The sequence below is a fragment of the Neolamprologus multifasciatus genome, chromosome 18, assembly GCF_963576455.1.
Source record: "Neolamprologus multifasciatus chromosome 18, fNeoMul1.2, whole genome shotgun sequence".
Lineage (NCBI taxonomy): Eukaryota > Metazoa > Chordata > Actinopteri > Cichliformes > Cichlidae > Neolamprologus > Neolamprologus multifasciatus.
The window spans coordinates 22,622,693-22,644,132 of NC_140456.1; the positions used below are offsets into that span (position 1 = coordinate 22,622,693).

A 21,440-nucleotide genomic window follows, 5' to 3' on the forward strand; every position below is an offset into this window, starting at 1 on the left:
GTGTCTCTAATGTTATGGCTTATGGACATGATATTAATGCAATTGTCTGACAAATAAAATGGCTTTCTGAATGGTTAACACAGTATCCTAAAGAGATGCATCTCTGTGGACGCATCTTGCTAATCGGTCTTGCTAATGCGCATCCACCTTTTCATCTGAACATGGTAACGTCTGGCTCCAAAGAAAAAAAATAAAGCAAACAAACTATTGTTGCTCACAGTCCATCTTTTATGTACAGTCTATGATGCTCCATCGTAACACGTGTATTCTGAACTGTAGTGCAGTGGTTCCGGAACGTTAGCCAACGTTAATGTTAGTTTCAACACTAGTGTCCATCATCAGTCACGTGACCGTCCTCTTGCCATTTTGAGTTTGCATCATGAATTTATTCCAGTGAGTGATTCTCGTCTGATAAACCGAACGTAAAACTGCAGAACAAAGGGGCATACACAAGCAAGTGCAAGACTTCCACTCAACAAGTGCAGCACTGGAGCAGATGTGATGACATGGGAACAAGGACAAACCGCCAAACAAGATGGTACAAAGGGGAAAAGAATTAAAAACAAAAACAAAACAAGAAAAAAACAGTAGCAAGACATGACAAGACAGCAAGTTCAATCAGATCACAATCTGAGCATATCAATAAGCGTGATAACACACTGTGCCATGCTCTGGTGTCAGTCCGTCAGTCAACACACATGCAAGCGGTGCTCCTTTCTCTTTCTCTCTCACTCCTTCCATGCAAACATTGCCTCTTTTTAATCTTCCAATTCTTGGGTCTCCATGACAACAAGATCATACCATGCAGAAAACATTGATCGGGGAGTGAAGGCAATACCAAGGGTTCTGCACACAAGGCCTCACAATGCAGTCAATGCACTCTGCTGCGTAGGCAGACCACTTCATCATCGCAGCAGCTTTACTCTCATCATTTTGGATACAGGTTTGAATCATTTCACTTCAAATCTACTCCGCTGTCCTTTAACTCATACTGTTGTTTTTTTTTTTTTTGTCGTCTTTTTTTGTTTCCCTCTGTTTCAATAAGTGAAGCTTTCTGAAACAAAGGAGTAACAAAAGAAAAGAAAGAGCGCACCAACCTTCTCGAAGCTCTGAGGGATGGAAGGGGGTTGATGCAGAACACAATGACGTGAGAGGGGAGAGAGAGAACGGGGAAACACAGAGAGAATAAAAACGGCCAGCGCAAAGCCACTCGCTTCACTGCACCACACACACACACACACACACACACGCGCGCACACACACACACACACACGTGCACACACACACACAGGCACGCTCCAGTCAAACTGCATTCACGCTTCTCTGTTATCCCACGTAAAATAGAAACTAGAACTTGCAATTCTGGACATTGGTTGTGGCCTTTGAGCCATGAGCCAGTGTTACAACAGCACCCACAGATTTATTTAAGCATGTGGGGTCCACAGTGATCCCGTTAATGTGAAACACTGTAAAGCCAAAATTACATCTTGACTCTCACTCCCAATTTTGTTCAAATCTCTCAACCAATTAATCTGCCTCTAGTACAGAAACCACTTTAGCAGACAGATCAGTGATGTTTCCATGCAGTTAAACCAAGGTGTGGTCCCCATTTTATCCTCGCTTTGATTCAACTGTCAGAGCTCGCACCAAGGTTTAAGGTGGACTTGTTAAAGGTGGTTGTGAGAAATACCAAACAACAGAGTCAACATATATTGTAGACAATGGATGGGTTAGTAATACTTGTTAAAGAGCACAGTAATACAGAAGAGGTAGTTTTACTAGTAATACCTAAGGCACCTTCGTCACAGTGATTTTTCGGTGTCTGTGTCTTGTTCGTGCGTGTACGTGCATGTGTGTTCTGCGTTTCAGGTCCTACCTCGCACGTATAAGTTGGCGGGAGACGAGTAGCGCACGCCTTGGGAGTTGGTGGCCACACACTCGTACTTCCCTTGGTCTGTTTCCTCGCTGTTCTCAATCTGTAACGCTCCTGCAAGAGAAAAAAAAAAACCCAGATAAACATGTTTGCAGAAAACGCTTCTGCCACTGTCCGCCATCCTTTTGCATCCTCCTTTTCATCCTGCAATATCTGCTATAGTTTGACCCTGGGGTATCTCTTTGTCTGCTGCTTCAACATCCAATAAAGTCAGCTCAGTTGTTATTTCTGCAAGGCAGAAATGAATGGTCCGCACAACACTCTCTCTGTATCAGGAGTTGGATTTTCCACAAAGAACTGCGTCTCCTCTAACCATCCCTGTCTCCCATCCTGCTACCGAAAAGGTGAAAGGAAGCGGCAACATATTCAAAAATTCAGAATTCCCTTTCGAAAAGTTTGGAAGTCAAAAACAAGTCTTAAACTCACTTTTTACAAACTTAGATGACACTTAAAGCGCCTTTAGTTTATACCTCTGTACTAGCTGGTGATTCCTCTCCAGCAGCAGGCAGACTGCTGAATGAAGAAAGCCTGTTTCTATCTTTGCAGTTAACTGGCAGCAGCTACACAGCTTTACCCCAGGGCAACGACCCAGCGATGCTCTTCGGCTCTTTCGCTTCCTCAGTTTTTATCCTAGTCTCCCTAAACATGCTATAATTACACACGGCACTCGTCAGGTGTTCTTTTGCTTCACGTGGTACTATTCTTATTGCTGTGTTTCTTAGCTAACGGCCTTTTGAATTACCAGCAGAGATGTTCTTTCTCTGGTTTTGTTTTTTTTCCCCCCCTCTTTCAGTCTGCTCTGTCACATCCGTCTCATCTGAAACTGACTTTGACACGGAGCCCGAGGAGAAGGCACAAAACCATGCATCACTCTCTGCTGCACTGCACAGAGTGGAAAGTGACACAAATCTAAATGCACACGGCACACACACACACACACTTTTTAAAGAAAGAATGGAAACACATACGGGAGTGTGTAGATAAACAGCCACACAAAAAGAGCAAGTTTTAGTCTCATACAAAGCACTGTGTTTTATATCAGATCTTCTGTGAGACTGATAAAAGGCATCTGGCTTTTAAGAGAAGCACAGGGATATTTAGAGAAAAGCAAGATATACTGTGCTTCGCTCTGCAAAGATTTTTATTTTCCATACACAATACACAAGATGAAATACAAAAATAAAAGTCAAAATACTTAAAAACAATCCCTCCGTTTATATTGATATTAAAAGGAAGTCATAGCGAAATAACCCCTGTGCATTACACCAATATGCACAACCATTCAATCTAAATATTATTTAATTTTAAAAGATAACCAGACATGGGAAGTAACAGAGTACAAGTACTTTATTACCCTAACCCTGTAAAAGTGATGTAAACCTAAAGGAGGAAACCATATAACATAAAAGATAATCCTGTTGGTCGATCTATCACCAGTGCTTATCACACAAAGACAAGAAAGAGGCAAAGAAAAGCATATAACTAATGCATCAGCTCTATAGTCAGAGGTTAAAGTGAGCTGAATCAGTATTTCTTAACACAAGCACTTCTTCTTAAGGAACAAATGTGTGTACTTTTGCCATCTCTGAAGATAACTGCACATGTCATTGTTGTATGTTGTAACTCCTGAGCTGCTAAATTTAGTGGGTTTATTAATTCATGTGGACCAGAAACAAATTATTTATAGACATTTTCTTTTCACTTTAAGTAAGCTGACCTTAAGGAAAGACTCTGTAAAAGATCTTTAATGGGGAAAACCGAGGTCACCTTGGGAAGAGCAGCAGATGTGGAATACCTCTTCCACGAGAGATAGACATTGTCATTGATATAATAGACAGAGGTGCACGGCAGTGACAGACAATACGAGCCAAAAGATGGCACATGTTAAATACCTCAACCATCTGCTCCAGTGCTGGATGGTTGACTGATGCCTTTTACTGCATTCATCATTATGTACAAATGTTCTTTTGAATATTATCTGTTGTATGGGTATATCTTAAAAATGGTAAAGAAAATAAAATGCACAGTAATAATATTTAGAAAGAATACACTAAATAGATGCTTCATTAGGTACACTGGTTCATTTGGCATAAACTGCTTTAATTCAATATTTAAAAAAAAATTAAAATCCAACATTTAATTTGGAAAAAAAGAGAGAGATTTTGGTTCATATTGACATGATAGCATCCCAAAGGTGCTCTACTGATTTTAGACATATTGGCTGTGGAGGTCACTTCAGTACAGTGAACCCATTGTCATATTCAAGAAACCAGTATGAGGTGATTTGAGTTTTGTGACATTCCTGCTGGAAACAGCCATCAGAAAATGGATACACTGAACTCATACTAAAGTCATTTCCCATTACACCATTGTTACTGATACTAGGCAGGATGGATCCATGTTATCATGATCCTTACACTAAATCCCAACCATAACGTTGTCACAGCAGGCAGAATCTTCTGTTGTCCATGAAGATTGGAAAAAATTGCAGAAGAGCTTTCAGAGATGCTCTTCTGCATGGCTTGGTAAGAATGAGTGGTTATTTGAGTTACTGTTGCTTTCCTCTCAGCTCAAAGCAGCCTTGCCATTCTCCTTTCACCTCTGACATCACCAAGGCATTTGAACCGCTGCTCACTGGATATTTTTTCTTTTTTGTACTATTCTCCCCAGAGACAGCTGTGTGGGAAAATCCCAGTGGATCAGCACCAACAACCATACCATGTTCAAAGTGACTTACATCACCTTTCTTCCCCATTGTGATGCTCAGTTTGAACTTCAGCATGGTCATCTTGACCACGTCTACCTGCTTAAATTCACTGAGTTGCTGCCATGTGATTGGCTGATTATATATTTGCATTAACTGGCAGTTGGACGGGTATACTTAATAAAGTGGTTGTTACACCAAAATAAAACCTCATATTTAAGGTTATGTACACACATACAGACAGATGTTGTGTGTCTTAGTATACGTAGATTTTGCACACACACACATACACAGACACACTTGCAGGTCAGCTTATGAAGAAGTTTGAATGCTGTGATTTCAGAGGGTTAAAGGAGGGAACGTGTTAGGTGAGCTGAGACGCTGCTCGCTGAAACTGTCATCCATTTGTTTCTGTCTTCTGCAGTTACATGACAGCAGAACAGCGCGTGCCCTCCTCTTTCTCCCTATTTTCCATCTCTCATTTCCCTGTGGTTCAGGGCAGAGTTGGGAAACAAACAGGAATAAATTATCCGCTCTACAAGAAGAGCCTTCTTCTCAACCAGAAAGCAGAGGAAGAAAGGAGCAGTGGGAGGAAAGATGGCGAGGAGGTGGAGAGGTAGAAATGGACAGGTTTAGATCTGCAAACGAGAACTTGTGCGACAGCTGGAAGCAGCTCGTGTGGCTAACGAGCAGCAAAAATTTGAAATTGCCAGTTGTAATCTACTGCTGTAAAACATGACATTACATTACACTGGGGTGGACAGGGGTTCTGAATATATACATAGAAAGGTCAGCAGGTCAAAACGTATGTACACAAGCACATAGCGCAGACAGAAAACGGGCGTCAAAACGACATGATGATGGTTTGTGGGACGGCAAAGCAAAAAGTCGAAAAAGTAAAAGAAGAGAGACGAGGAGAGAGAGCAGTTTTGTTAGTCTGTCTGAAGGATGCTGAAAGGCCCAGAATGAGATGTGACTTAAGTAAATTGAGCTACTGTGAAATCGTGGATGGTGTATTATGTCTGTGGGCTGAGACTCAGCTGATCAGATGACAGCGGATACTGTTAATCTGATAGCTCTGATGGGACACTGAGGTAAAACAGATCACTTGGGCTCCGGTCTCCCACAAGTTGAGACATTAAATTAACCGGAGGCACGTGTTAACAAGCGTCGACACAAAGGACAGTTACTACAAACGCAACACAGTTACGAATAAACTGCTGGTAATTTTTAAAACCGAAACTGTTGTTTCCAAACCATTACCAACCTGCTCTATAATTTCACATTTTACTAAAACATGAACAGAAAAGCCTCAAAGCAAAGTTTTATGCAGCAATTTAGGTATAGTTTAACGCAGCAGTTACTTAATAAATCGATAATGAATCGTTCAAAAGCTCAAAATTTCCAGGTTCTGACTTAGTTCTGGTTTTTATTCTCGTACACAGAGACAGAAACGATTCCTAGTTGTCAGTCTGCAGATTTATCCGTGTCACAAGTTCCACTTTTTCTGTCAGCCTGAAAGCACGTTCTGTCAAAGGATTTGTACTGCTCACCATTTTTAGATTTTTCTTTTCTTAGAAATAGACTGTTACCAAAAATGATTGATTTACTTTGGCTAAAGTCCCAATTTCAAATTCTCTTAAAATCTGGTTGTGAAATATTCTGCTGAGTAACAGCCAACCAAATATAAACTCCGTGAAAATAGCATTTCACGATGATGCGCGATTTTGGGTCAGTCTCTTTGACGCAACCATATATAGGTGTTAAAAATGAATAACCAATTTTGTTTGGTGCATGCAAAAATGCACTTTAAAAAAGTGTTCTGTATTGACGTCAACAGATAAACTGACATACACCATTAACCTTTATCACGTCTTAGTCCTTACCAAAGAGGGGTCTGCATATGTAATCCTGGAGTCAACCTCAGGGTCCATACTGAATGCCATCTGTTAAGAGTGTGGGTCTACATAAGCTGTTAAGTGCTTAGGTTAACTTTCCAGCTCTAAGTCCCAAATGTCAGGGGCAGACAGATAGCTTGTCAAGGTTCTCCTCATGCACATATAAACTGGTGCAGCAGATAAGAGATAAGATAAGATAAAACTTTATTAATCCCTCGGGTGGGTTCCTCTGGGAAATTTGTTTGTCAGATGGCATGGAAAAAAGATAGATACCTGATCGAGGCATACAGATGTCAGCAAAAGTTCATCTCTATACCACCCCATATGTTTCTGTCACCGAGGACTGATGGGGTGAGTATGTGTGCATTTGAGGTGGGTAAACACAGAGTTCACGGCTGTCAAAGGCCACCGTGGACAGTTATCTGCAGTGATAAGCCCCCACACATGATGGATACTTATGAGCTATGAAATGGCTAAGATGAGACATCCTTTGTGGGATTCGACTGCAGTCATTCTCTATCTCATTTTTCTTCCTGACCCATATGGGTCATAAAAGTATTTCCAAGAGCCAACAGAAGAAGAAAAGAGACAGAGAGAACAGAATGACTGTGGCCCAAAACACATTCCTGGCTGCAGTCCAATAAGAGCTGGCAGCTATCCACTAAATCAGAAGCATTGCTCGGAAAGTGCCTCCATTAAACAAATCTTAAAGGAGTGTTTTATCCATAACGCATTTCTTGCCCAGCTCAGGTGTAATTGATTTCCTCCAAGTCATTTCGCTGCACTGTTCGGTTCATTATACAGCACATTTTGTTGTTTGGCTTTGTGATGGTTTTGGTGATTTCAAATCCTATTAAAGCCTGGGGTGAATCTCAGTAGGCCATTCGTCTTGCTACTGTTTCATTGATGTGATATGTGTCCTAACATACTGTACCACTGAATCATTGTCATGTCTGCATGACACACAAGCAGGGAGCAAACGTCTCAGAGCAGATCAAGTAAAACTAAATATACAATTTTAGGTGGCTAAAATTTAGCAGTTGTTATAGTTTAGTTTAAAAAAAGGACAACTAAAAGAAAAAATAATAATAAAAGCATGGCCAGTGATGATCAGGTGTGGTATAAGCTGCCACCATTACCGAGGTGGCACAGATACTGATGCTTTGTCATTTTTTATTTCTGCACATTCTGATGTAATAACAGTGATAGTCTTTGTTTTCTGGTCACTCACTCTTATTGTGTGCTTTGTGTGGATTTTGAGGTTAAAATTCTTAGTCTATACATGTAAGTTTGGTACTTTGATTTTTGTTAGGTGGAGTTTTAGATTCCTACCTTGACTTCATTATCATTCTAGTAATTTTCAGCATTAGTTCTTTTTGTTTTATTTGATTTTCAGTGTGTTTCATTTCTGGGGAGGTTTGGCTACCAGTTTAGACTGCCTTACTGTTCTTAAATTTGAATTATTTGTTTGTGTTAAGCCTCAGGTCCTATTTTGAGTTTGTTATTTTTTGACTGTGTTCGGTTGCTTCAGCGTTTCATTATCTATTCCTTCCTCGACTTTGTCTTTTTGTGTTTATGCATTTGCCCCTCAGTACTCCCAGTCTCTGTTTTCATGTTTAATGGGAGTCTTCTTGCCTCCATGTTTTGCATTGGTACTTTGGTTGCTTCCTTACTTTGAAGTAAATGTCTTCTAAGTCTTCTTACTTGGTTGACTCATTCTATCTATCTATCTATACACACATCCCCACTGCCATGTAGAAGTACACCATGTAAAAGGAAACAGTAAATAACAACATTTGTTGTTAAGATAACAACAAATTATAAGATAATTGCAAAATCTCTGACTCTGAGTATGTGTGCAGCTCTAATGGGCTTCCCCACTGGTTGTATGTGCCAGACTAGTCAGTAGTGGTCGTGGCTGTCCTTTGCCACCCCTTTGCTCTGCGTGCGTGACCAAGGGAGGCTCTTTACTTGGTATTGCACCAAGGGGACCAAAATGAATAAAAAGAAATGAATATAATTTATTGTGAATAATACAATACTGTTCTGCTGAATATGCAGGTTTAAAAGTCCTATTTTTCTTTAGAGAACTCAATTTAGGGTTTCTCCTCATAATTATGGCTACTTGAAACAGCCGGTGTATTTCTGCAGGTGCTGGAGCAACGTGCACTGGACGATAAGCTGTGTTTGAAGAATACGAATGAGCGAGGGAAAAAAAAAGAAACAAAACTGGCTGGATTAAACACGGCATTTATTTATCTTTCAATAAGCTGCAATCATTAGCTTTCCTGCTAGCTGGTTCACTACCTATAGGAAACTAAACTCATCTTTAGTTAATATTCATCTATTTTCCAGGATTCAAGGTGTATCAAAGTGTTGTACTAACACATCTTAGCTGGTTGTGCATACCATCTAAGATTAGGCAGACATTATGGCTTTGTCCAGTGGTTTATTGCAGTTCCACTCCAATCCAGTCTTAGCCAAACATGGTATCCAAACAAGGAGTACAACTGCCAGACCTACTAATTAGTCTTCAACTAAAAAGCCTTGTCTTAAAATTTGAAATACAAAGAAACTGTATAATTCTGCAGTTTAACTACAGTTGTCTGTGTAAAGTATCCACACTGTCAAGCTCCTGGGTTTTTTCTGAGAATCATGTCTGTTTAAAATTTTGTTCCGTGTTTCATAGGTAAATGGGGTTGTCAGCACTGCTTATATTCTTTACTGCTGCACATATTCAGCTCTTGACTAGCTGAATCAGGAACCACGCTTCCACCCTAGAAGAGAAAGCGTGGTTCCTGATGCCGGAATTGGCAGCCCCAGCCCTCTGATGCTGTGTGCCCTGCAGAGCCGCAGTTTGAGCCTGCATTTCCGCCACACCTGCCAATGCCCGGTCCCTGCCAGAGCCTGTTTCTCCAGCCACATCTACTGATGCTGGGTTTCCTGAAGCTGTGAGTAAAACATATTTATTTCCTTGTGTGTTCTTCAAATGTCCAAATATAGTAAGAGCACACAAGGGAACAAAGAGACTGTAACTCCAGAATGTTTCCCATGCCCTAAAGCATGGTTTGTTTTATTGCTGTTAACCAGTCCTAAACAGTGATATAAAACACTGTATAGGAGCTCTCATTAGAATTTCTTTGACATGGATCACAAGCCATTAAGAAAGGTAACTTGTTGCTTGGGACAACATGGTAAATGTATTTAAACATTATAAATTTGGCAAATGGAAATGCAAACACACAGCTAACGGAGGGCACTGGTGATCAGTAAAGGATATTGGCTGACAGGAGGGATGTATCAGAGCTGGCAGGCCGGAGCAGCACAGAGAATACGGATGAAACAACAACAAAATGGTTTCGCCTCACCATCACTTTCATTCCCCCTGAGGACAGCTGAGTGGGAAAGGCTGAGAAAAAAATGTTTCTGCCTTCTCCTGGAGACACTGTACTCATCTATACAGAAGAGCATAAACAACGCTGAATAAACTGTCTTAAGCGCACAATGTGATTCTTTGGTATGCAGACACATCGTCTTTGCTCTCTTTTTGTGTCTCTGGTAAAGTGAGCTTACCTTCACATTTTGGGACACTGAGCTATGTCGCGCACAATTAGGCAGTGGGTCAAAATAAAAGCATCACCAGTTAAATGCCTAATTTTAAGAAGCGCCAAACACATTTGACATCAGAAAAGAGGATATTGTGGTTGCTTTGGGATAAATTGAGGAAGACAGTTTCATTCTATGTAAAATTTCTGAACCCATTTGAAAGGACTATACAATTATTTGCTGCTATTTCTTTCTTATAATTATGATACTTAATGGAAAGCAAATTTTGCCTTTTAAGTGATATATATTTTTTATAATCCGTTCTCCCAAATGCTAATAAACAGCACATTTTTTTCATGGCTTAAGGATGGCACAATTATCCTTTTTTATGAAATTGGCTTTAAAAAGGATTTATACCCCCAAAGGAGAGAGATAAACTTAGAGAACAGCATGTAATCCCTCAATCATAATTAAAATAATCACCAAATTTAGAGCAACAGGGATTTACCTGATCGCAAAAAAGTGCAAAGCTGTAAATGCACTGTTGGTTCCGTTAGTGGAAAATACAAACAGTCTGACTAAAAGTCACCTGTCTCACCTGATCTGAGCTGTTTGATGCGACCCTGGCTGGTGCTGGGGTCGACAGGCAGGAAGTCTTTGAACCAGGAGATCTCGGGGTCCGGGATGCCGCTGGCAGCGCACAGCATGGTGGCCGTCCTCGTCCGCTCCACCACTTTCAACTGAGGGCCCATGTCTATACTAGGGAAGCCAAATGGCAACAGGTCCTCTGAAAGCATCAAGAGAAAGAAAAGAGTATGAAATGTGCAGCATTTAAAACATGAAATATAAATGTCTAATTGCACTACTTGCGCATGTCTGCTGGTAACATATGATAACAGGAGCTAACATATATATTTAGCACATATAATGACTTGTGTTTTGACCATTAGTTTAGCATGTAAGCATGCTACGATCTGCTAATTAGTGCTAGAGGCAAACAGGAAGACGTCATACACTGAACAGTGATCATCCCCATATAGTGCAGCGCAGTGCTAGGAAACATGACAACACATGTGCATGCTGTTTTCACACATACCACCCTTCAACACTGTTGCTAACCAATCACATCAACCCATAGCAACAGAAGCACCAGCCTCCCCTAGCAAGATGCCCCACCATGTTGCAAAATTTTTTTCCTAAACAACCCTTGGTACAAGACAAAGAGCCTGTGGTGCTAACCCCGTCTCCAAATTCCTCAGAAATCCTTAAGTATGCCCGAAAAACACGATTCTACTGAAGCCCCACCGGCAACCACCACAGCACCCAAAGGATTTGCTGCCAAAGTCCCAAAGTCCCTGTGCCAGAAACCATAGGACATCCTCTGAGGTCCATGACTTTGTAAGTGCGCATGCGCCATTAGCGTGCTGCCTGCTGTAACCCTAATTTCCTTCGGGATTAATAAAGTATTCTGATTCTGATTCTGAATCTGTGTAAATCAAAGTACAGGGTTAGAGTGGGGCGAAGTGCAGTATGTGTACTTATTTCATGAGGACAGTGAAGGCTCAGTTTCTAAAACAAATAACTGGTGTGTCAGCTTCTACAGCCATGCATTCAGTCCTTCCTTTCCCACACATGCAGTGATGTGAAAGCTCCCCCCTCATAGCTGCTTAAACATTAGTAGGCTTATGGAAGCAAAGATATCAGCAAAGACAGCAGAGCCACTATAGCCTAGGTGATCAAAGTCTTGTGTTCATTCCTACAGCTAGCTAGTCATTAGGTGATATAGCAGGCGGGCAGAAACACAGCTAGGATTTTTCTGTGTGTTTGACAGGCCATTTCTGGAAGAGTATAAACATACCGCCCAGTCAGCAGGAGTTACTTAAGTGCCTACACACACACGCACACACACACAAATACACACACACAGGCTTTGCAGTACATTACTAACCTAGAATTACAGGTGTTTGGTGGCAGTGGCGATGAACTACGAGTTTTCAGAGGTGTGGTTCTGTGTTATGTGGTTCTAACGATTCCTGTCTAATAACTATGCAGAAAGCTGCTCAGAAACAGCAGCGGCAATTAGAAGCTGGGATCAGAGGAGGGGCAGGGCACTGGGGGTAATAAGGACTTGTTAGCAGTAATTGTTAAAATGTACCAACGATTAGAGAGGCTGATCTGGGATGTGTCTGAATGCGTCTGGATATGTCTTATTACGTTGTAGGAGCTGAGGACAAGTATGTGTGTGTGTGTGTGTGTGTGTGTGTGTGTGTGTGTGTGTGTGTGTGTGTGTGTGTGTGTGTGTGTGTGTGTGTGTGTGTGTGTTTGTGTGTTGGCTGTGTGTACATATTTGCTTCTATGGCTATGTTCTCATTAGCATCTTCACAGATTTCTGCAAAGTGTCGAATAATGTTGAGCGGCACGATAGCACATATCCAGGAAAATGAGTGTGTGCACACAAAAAAGCAGTTGCTTTCTATTTCGCACACACACATACACAAACACGTTCACATACACTTTCTCTGGTGAATGGGATTAAGAGTCTCAGTGACAACAGTCCAGATGGCCAGACACGTAATCAAGCATCCATCAGCCCTCCTGCTTCCTTTCCTCCTTACCCTTTAAACCACTCTCTCTTTCTCACACATGCACACAGACACCTCCTCCATACCTGGAACTATAATTATATATTCCACATTCCCGCAGCAGCAAAGCAACGAGATGGCAATTTCCTTGGCTAATAAATCAAACCCATCGGAACATCTTGATTGTCAGGCAAAACAAAACCTGCTAAAGTTTGCTTTGCTTGAGCCCAGAATCACAGACATATCTGGAGCTGAACGCAGTCCAAGATGCAGACCGTGGCCACGTCAACTGTCTGTGTGTTTTTCCTCTCCTCCACTCCTCCTCCGGGCCCCCTGCTACCTAACCACATGACAGACATATACCATCTGTTCCCACACACTCTGTGATGGGGATGAGAGGCTGAGTTGAGATAGGATCTATCGCTCTCTTTGCCTCTTTCTACAGTCATCAGCGCTAGAGAGACCTCGTCAGATAGGAATGTCAAGCTGTTGCTGATGCTGCGCCTTAGAAGAGAAAGTGGAGAAATGCCACAAAAAAGCAAGAGAGGAATCAAAACTTGATGATCAAGATGTTTAGTGCAACAATTAGGCCTTGTGAAGACAGGAGCCATCAGACAGCAGAGACTGGAGTGGGCAGAGTGGACCACGCTAACACTTCTGAGACCCCCCTCCCCCGCAATAAACATCCTCGTCCCACCCCAACCCTTCAGCATCCTTGACAGATCAATACTAATGATCTACCTGAATGGAGGCTAGTGGTATGGCCACTGATGAAATAGACAGGAAGAGAAAGGAAAGAGAAGAGGGAGATCGATGGGCAGGTCAGAAGGTGAGCTCCCAAAGGCGAGGAATATGCTAGGCCTACATTTGCTCCCCTCTACCCTCCCCGAATCCTACCCCTCTCTTGAGAGGGTTCAGATGGTCTTTTTATCACTCTGCCAGCTACCACAACATGGACTCCCTGGCTGTTAATTAGAGCACACCACAGCACTGGGCTCAAGGCATGTGCATATACAATGCATGCGTGTGTGTGTGTGTCTGTAGGGCGTGTGGCTCTATATTCCACTCAGGTCTTTATTAATGCTGCAAATACATGGTGTGGGAGGACCTTGGACTGAGCACTTGGAGAGAATTAGAAGAAATGGAGAGAGTCGGACAGATAAACAGAGAGAGTGATAGAGAGAGGGATTAAAGACACTTACTGCCGTGCTGTAAAATACCACAAAAAGAGGAAAAATAGTAGTGAATCATTGCAAGCATCCAGAACCCAACGATGCTTTTCAGATAGCTAAGGATATTCAGCAGTGTAGAAAACAAACAAGGGTTAAGTTAGTCATTTTAACTTTAATTCTGCTCATTTCAAGCTTGAGTAGAATTGTTTTGCATCATTAACTGTTTAAAATAATCCGAGTTTATGTTGTACTGCAGCACCCAGTTCATCCAATTCATCCTCTGTATAAAATGAACATTTTTAACTCCATTCCCTTTAAAACTAGCTCTCCATTTAAGGTAAATACATACTGATTTGTTGTCCTTTGTAAAAAGAACATCATACTAACAGTCAAACATAGTGGTGGTAGTGTGATGGTCTGGGGCTGCTTTGCTGCTTCAGGGCGACTCACTGTGATTGATGGAACCATGAATTCTGCTCTCTACCAGAAAATCCTGGAGGAGTATGTGTGGGCAACAGTTTGTGTCCGGAAGCTCAAGTAGCAGGACAATGACCCGAAACACACTCGCAAGTCCACCTCTGAATAGCTCAAAAAAAGAAAAAGAAGCTTTGGAGACACCTAATCAAAACCTGGCCTTCTATCAGATTGAGATGTTTTGCCGTAACCTTTTTCACGCTCAGAAACCCTCCACTGTGGCTGCATTAAAATAATTCTGAGGAGTGGGCCAAAACTCCTCCACAGCGAAATGAAAGACTCGTTGCACAAATGCTTGATTGCAGTTCCTTGGGCTAAGGGTAGCACTATCAGGTATTAGGTTCAGGGACAATTAATTTTTTCCTTTTTTTTTTTTTTTTTTACACAGGACCAGGTGGGTTTGGAAATGAAATGAAAAGATTTTCTCTTCACATTTTCTCAGGTTATCTTTATGTAATATTACAATTTGACAAAGATGTTTGATGATCTAAAACCTCAAAAGGATGGCACAATCCTTATGATGTTATAATATATACAAAGCTGTGTTAAAAAAAACAGCTTTAATTATCTAAAATATCTTGCTTGCCCTTACCTGGGCTCTCATATTTCTTAGATACAGACGAAAAGTGAGTGCCTGTTAAAGAATGGCCTTTCTAACCCTCATCTGTTGCTTTATTTGATTAACATTTCATGATAGTTAATGTTTCATGGTTGTTTTAAACGTCTATGAATTATCTCATATTAAATCCTCGTGTTTAATACCCCACCACTAATGCCAAGATGGTAGCTGCATTAATGAGGTAGGTTTAAAAAAAAGGCCACCTAATTTCTTTAATTCATTCAGTTTGTTAACACTGACATTTTCATTTGTAATTGTAATTAATTTAACTTTTTTATATCGCCACTCGTAAATAAGAAAATTATCCGTCTATGGACCTGATCATCATCAATGTATAATATAATATAATATAATATAATATAATATAATATAATATAATATAATATAATATAATAGTAATTAGAAGGCATCAGTTTGCAAGGTCTCTAATGCCTTTTCCACTGCACTGTAGAGCAACATAAAATAACAAAACCCTTCTTTAAAGGGCAAAATGTAGGAAACAGCTTTGTTAAAACCACAGCCAGCTGTTTTAATAGACTGGCTCAATTAAAAGGACACAAACACAGCAGCAAACTCACACTCTGCCCTGCAGATGCAGATAAACCATTCCACAGTACAGGACACTAAAGTACAGTTCACCAGAGAGGAGAATATGGAGCTACAGGTATTCAGCCAGGCTCCTGGATGAGTCAGCGACCGCTTGAAATAGATACTGCGGGCATGGCCTTGATCACACTTTCCTCTAAAATGAATCATTTATCAAGAGCAAACACTGCTGCACAAAAGTGCCGCTTATTTTTCATCTCCTGGTTAAATTGATAAGATAGCCTATGGAAAAATGTGGCATGTGTATACAAACACTCTGTGTGTCAACAGCGTTTGGGGGAACATTGGCAAGGGTCGAGCAGCATTGTTCCCCGGAGCTTTGTGTTTGTGTGTATTTGTGTGTATCAAGAGGTTGAGCGCGTACATTTTGGCCTGGTTATGTTTGCAGAAGGGCAATCAGGCCTAGTGCCCAAAACCAGTCAGTAGAGCCAACCAGTTCTGGGCAAATATGCAATTTGTGTGTCCGTGCATGCACACACGCATGCGGCAATAGAACGGAAAGACACAAACACCCAAAGGGTCAAACACATAATGCATATGATGCAAACAAACAAACATGAATCCAGGTTTTCTTTCCCCGTGCCTCTTTGTATTTCCATCTCACGCGCACAGTAACCCAAACAGATACTCTCTCTCTCTCCCACATTCACACACAAACACGCCCGCTTCCCCGCGGAAAAAAATCATTATTTCTCCCAGTTAGGAAACAGGTTGCCTATTCATCTCTCAGTTCATTTCAGTGGGAAATGGCCATGTGCATGAAAGAAGTCTGAATAAAAGCCGATCTCGGGGAGCCTGATTCAGGATTAATCTGCTCGCACTCAGCAGTCTTCAGAGGCTCTAATGCTTTGACTCCTATTGACTGCAGGAGGGCTGAAGGGGAGCACTTTAAATGCTAATAGACCTTTATGATAATAGATCACAATGCAATGCAAATGCAGACTTTGTAGACCAATCACATGAAAAACCCATGCGTCTTCACCATTGTGTGCCCTACTTTAGGGGGCCAGGACTAAACAGGATCCCACATGTAAGGCTGATTCCCGAACCACATATAAACATTCAAGAAGAATTTAAAAAATGGAAGAAGGACCGAATATAAACAGCAAGGACGAGGGGTTAAAAATGATGAAACAGCCAGTTCTCCACTCGAGGAGTGTAATCCTCCTGCAGGCTGAGTAGATACTGTTAGTTGTTTCCAGACCGAAATGCTGCTTGAGCCGCCGGCCTGCCAATGCAGCAGACGCCTAGGGGGAATCACTGATCTGACTCTATTGTTCATATGAAGGGTGTTTGCCGTGGTGGCAGAACATCTCTCTTCCCTCATCTCTCTCTCTCAACCCCTGTTTCTCCCCCATCCCCCGCCTGCCTTTCTCCTAAAATGGGACACTGGGAGGTGAGTATAATCAGGATTACTTTGCACAAAACCAGACATACGCACGCACATAAATGTATGCACTCACGCACACACCCGTGCGCATGCTTGCCAGCGCACACACAACGGCGAAGGTCGTGCACACAAACACATACATACAGCGCTGCGGTGATGAGAATCTCTCGCCCACAAGAGGCTTTCAAACATGCAGAGCTGCAGATATTCATGTCTCCTGAAGGGAGAGCAACACAACTGCAGTGTCCATAGAAAAGAGCAGCTGGGATGGAAAGGGGAATGGGTGGAGCAGCGGAGGGCATGTAGAAATGCAACGGGAGGAGTTAAAAACAGAGTCAGACAGACAGAATAGATGGCTAAGAAAATGAAAGCATGAATAAAACAGAAGAGAAAAAAATTAGAAACGGATATTGCTGTAGGGCCAAAGTACGGCTCCTGGAGTTAAAGAATGAAAGATATAAGGAGGAAAAAAGGTCATTTTACAGGTAATGTGTGAGGATGATAAAGATGATGGTGATGTTGGTGAAGGCCCATAAACTACCACATCTCCACCCATTAGGCAGCCAACAGTGCAGCAGTAAATATCCTGTGGCCAACTGCAAGCCCCTCACTCTGTATGAAACTGCTATTAGTCTTAGTCCACCATTATACAGAATGATGAGATAAAGCACATCAGTGGATGAAAAAGACTTTTCAGTGGAAGTGGAAGGGTTTTGGCCAGTAATGGAAAGCCTTTTTTCTACTTCAGTGGTGGACCTTTTCTACGATGGACTGGTTCTTTTTTAAAGACTGACCCAAGCACAATTTCTGCAGACATTTGTGCACTTAACAGCATTCTTGGATGACATGATCTATTCTGCAGCATATCACTCAGCCTACAGTAGGCTGCATGGGTGCAAGACACTGGGAGTATTCTGTCAAGCAGAAGGATGACGTTTTAGATTTTTCAGGAATATACGTTTGAAGTAGGAGGGGGTGCCGTCAGTTGAAGTAAAACACTGTGCAGTAACTTGCAGGTAATTTAAACCCCTCTCCTCGTGTTTATGTATATATAGAGCAAAGAAGCTTTAGATTTACTTTTGAATATAATTTAAAAACACTTAGAAACATCTTGGCAACAAACTTGTACCTCAAATTTTATATCTTTACTTTAAAATTTTCTGAAAAGTTTGATTTAAAATACACAGGCATTAATCATCTAAAAATAAATTGTTCATCATGTTAAAATTTTTACCTCAGCTCACGCAAATCAAGGTTTTCAACAGGAATCACTAGCAACTGTGGGTTTAGTGTATTGTCCGAGGGCAATGGCCAGGGATTAAAACACCAACCCTGGGATTAGTGGACAACCTTGACAACCAGCCTACACCGTTGTTTGATGTGCAGCACTTTCCAGAATGACTTCATGCGCCCTGATACATTAAAGGGACAGCTTACAAAAAATGGCTGATGTGCGACAAATTTCTAAGCAGCATAAAACTCTCAAAAAAATAATATATACACAAAATTATTGCCTTTATTGCCAGCTGAATCCCAGAGACGTGCCTGTGCATGATTATTCAGGCCAAATCTAACTATTACAGCTAAAGTCAGCTCTGATTCTGATTGGTACTCTTGGTGAAATATTATCTTATTCATTGCTACCCTTCACTCTGCTCTCAAAGACTGAAGATTGTAATGTCGCTGAAGGGATGGGGACATCACCGTACACAGAACGGGTTGAGAGAATAGGTTACGGCACCAGGAACACACTACCACCCACACACGAACACGACCACACACACACACACACTGGGAAGCTTGCCCTCGAGGTGTAGTTTATGTGGTAATGTGCTTTAGATTGGGGCTGTGTGTGCAGAGAGGATGGGCTGGGTAACAGATGGACAGGAGTCTATTCCCTGGGCTACCAGCCTTCTGCTTACCACACCGCCCTGCCAGCTCCACAATCCTCATCCATCTCCTTCACTCCTACACCCCCACCTCCCACAGAACCCCATCTCCTATGACATCCCATTCAATCTCTTTTGTTTCACAGCATCCTGCTGTGTTACTCGACTTACTGCCATCTTTTCATCTTCCATCATCTCCATTTGACCTCTTCCATCCCCCCTTTCCCTTTTTCCTCCTTATTTACTCCTAGCGAGCAAAGGTTCTTTGCCAAACCAGGGCGTAATCCCTTGATTTTCCTTCATGTATTAACAGCCTGAGCAGTCATGCCTCTGTTTCTTCTTTCATTCCTGCTGTGCTGGGTAGATGCCCAGTGCTCTCATCAGCCACATGCTGCAATTTTAGTCCATAACATGTTGGAGCTCCACATTAGATAAGTTTTCCTTCAAGGGGCCAGTGTACATTAGATTAACACCCTCGCTCTGGACGGGAAGTGCAACGTTTAGAGCAAGCTGGTACAGTTTGCTAAAATACCCCTTAGCTAGCATGCTAGCTGGCCCTCTCTGTGGCCAGATCACGCTCTGCACTCAGAGGGACTATAAAAAGAGCAGCTCCCTGCAGCCTCCTGTGCTGGCAGGGTGCGGCCCTGCTTCGCTGTTACATCTACGACTGACAGCTCAGTGAAGCAGGGATGCCGGTTGAAGGCGAGCGTGCAAAAGAAAGCACCTCTTGAGTAGACACAGTGTGTGTGCGTGTGTGTGTACAGTATATGTGAGGGGTTTTTGTTTGTCTTACCTCTGATAATGGACAACTTTGCAGTGACAGACTTCTCGTCTACGCTGTTACGTGCCACACACTCGTAGGTGTTCTCATCTCGGGGACCTCTAAGTGGTTGGATCCTCAGCACAGCACCTGCACCATCATCAAACTCTATGGTCTGGACAGCCACAGAACGAGACATATTAGTCACAGCAGAGGAGGCACATAAACCCTACTATTAGAGCAGCTGACTATAATGTTGCGTGTCAGCACCTCGGCCCAGTGTGTGTTGTGTTAATATCACAACAATTACAGCTAAGCACTTCATCATGCCTCACCAGAAAAAAAAGAAATACAAATAATAATAATAAATACAAATAATGATTTTGTTTGCTCTTCTCTACAGAAATGCTAGAGGTCAGGCACAGATACAAAACATTTACCTGTGCTCACACATTTACCTGAAGCGGGTAAGGAGCCAGTTTCTTGCACAAATACACTTCATCTGGGTTGATACTTACTGAGATGGGGGGTTGAATTAGGTCCTCTGGTAGAAACTGAGTATTTCTAAGCATTAGGTCACAGGATCAATACACAGTCAGGCCTCTACTGAGCCACAAGAATTTACTCTCCGGACTAGGCTGCTATATAGCTCCATGACAGCAATATGTGAATTCAATAGGAAGTAAAGTCAGTAATACTTAAGGGTCCATTGATTAGTTTTATTTTAGGTTTGTAAAATGTTCGGAAGTTTAATGGAACCTTGTGATCTACTGTATATTGGAAACATGTATTTTTAAATAACTATTTTTCACTAATAGTTTAAATGTTGGGTCTCTTTATCTTCTTGATAATACTGATACTGCCTGTTTAACTTTGGAGCTGCAGCCAAGAGGCCAGTTAACTTAGATCAGCATTAAAGAAGGTGGGCGCTACACTTAGCTTCAGCATAGACAAGCTAGCTGGCTAATTGCATGCGTTGAGTACTGATTTAGCATGTTAAAACAATAATAATAAACCCTTTAATACGTTTGGCACATTATACTTATTGTACAGATTAAACAAACAATGAATTACCTTTATATTTTTATTTTCAGAGACTTAAAAAAATACGAATAGCTGCTTCACCCAGCTACCATTCTGTATGCTAAGCTAAGCTAATCAGCGCACTGGTGTAGCCTCTTATTTAATCAGACACATCAAAGATACCAGTCTGTGTATTTTAAAAAATTTGTGAACATACCTTGATTCCAAAACATATTTTTAGTATTTTATATTAAAATTTAAAAAAAATAACTGGAAAAAAAACTATTTCTCACATACATGACAAAGTCTTATCTTAACAGTTTTTCGCCTATCCACTCTCTGTATAAATTTATTTACAGTGTAACATCAAGGTTGTAATTAATGCATACATTCAAATAATATGCATGTCTTTTTAATGAATTTGCATATTCATATCTGTCATGCAGTTACAGTAGGAGTTGAACATTGAGCACTGTGACAACCACCTCGATACGCTGGGAGTTGACCTTCTTGCCCTTCTTGTTCCAGTAGACAGAGGGCTTGGGATTGCCTGTGGCTTGGCACACAAATGATGCTACACCTCCTGATACTCCGATCTGGTCTGTGGGAGTCTTGGTGAATTTTGGGGGAGCTAAGAGAGAGAGAGAAAAGGAGGGAGAAAAATTAGTGAGGGATGGGGGAAAATTAAAACAGAGGCAAGACACCAGAGGGCTACAAATGAACTCCACAACCAGCAACAACCATTCTCGCTGACCACGCCCCATTTCACTGTCAGTGACTGGTCAGGCTGACTTGTCTTCTGATGGCTATGTGTTGTGCTTACTTCCTGGGTATCATCTAGAGG

General features: G+C 41.7%; 1 protein-coding gene across 9 annotated transcripts in view; it reads right to left on the bottom strand.

Moving 5' to 3' along the window:
- The window catches only part of ptprsb (protein tyrosine phosphatase receptor type Sb), a 69,858-nt gene that overhangs the window by 31,456 nt on the left and 16,962 nt on the right, over positions 1-21,440 (bottom strand). For 5 of the 9 annotated variants that reach the window (XM_085139417.1, XM_085139423.1, XM_085139420.1 and 2 more), the window contains exons 3-6: positions 21,082-21,227; positions 19,607-19,748; positions 10,680-10,868; positions 1,877-1,987 (exon numbers count right to left, since the gene is read on the bottom strand). In XM_085139417.1, coding sequence (XP_084995543.1) covers positions 1,877-1,987; positions 10,680-10,868; positions 19,607-19,748; positions 21,082-21,227 — 588 coding nt within the window. Of the gene's footprint in view, positions 1-1,876; positions 1,988-10,679; positions 10,869-19,606; positions 19,749-21,078; positions 21,228-21,440 lie in introns of all 9 variants that reach the window. The other 4 variants (XM_085139418.1, XM_085139416.1, XM_085139419.1 and 1 more) reach the window with 1 other exon arrangement.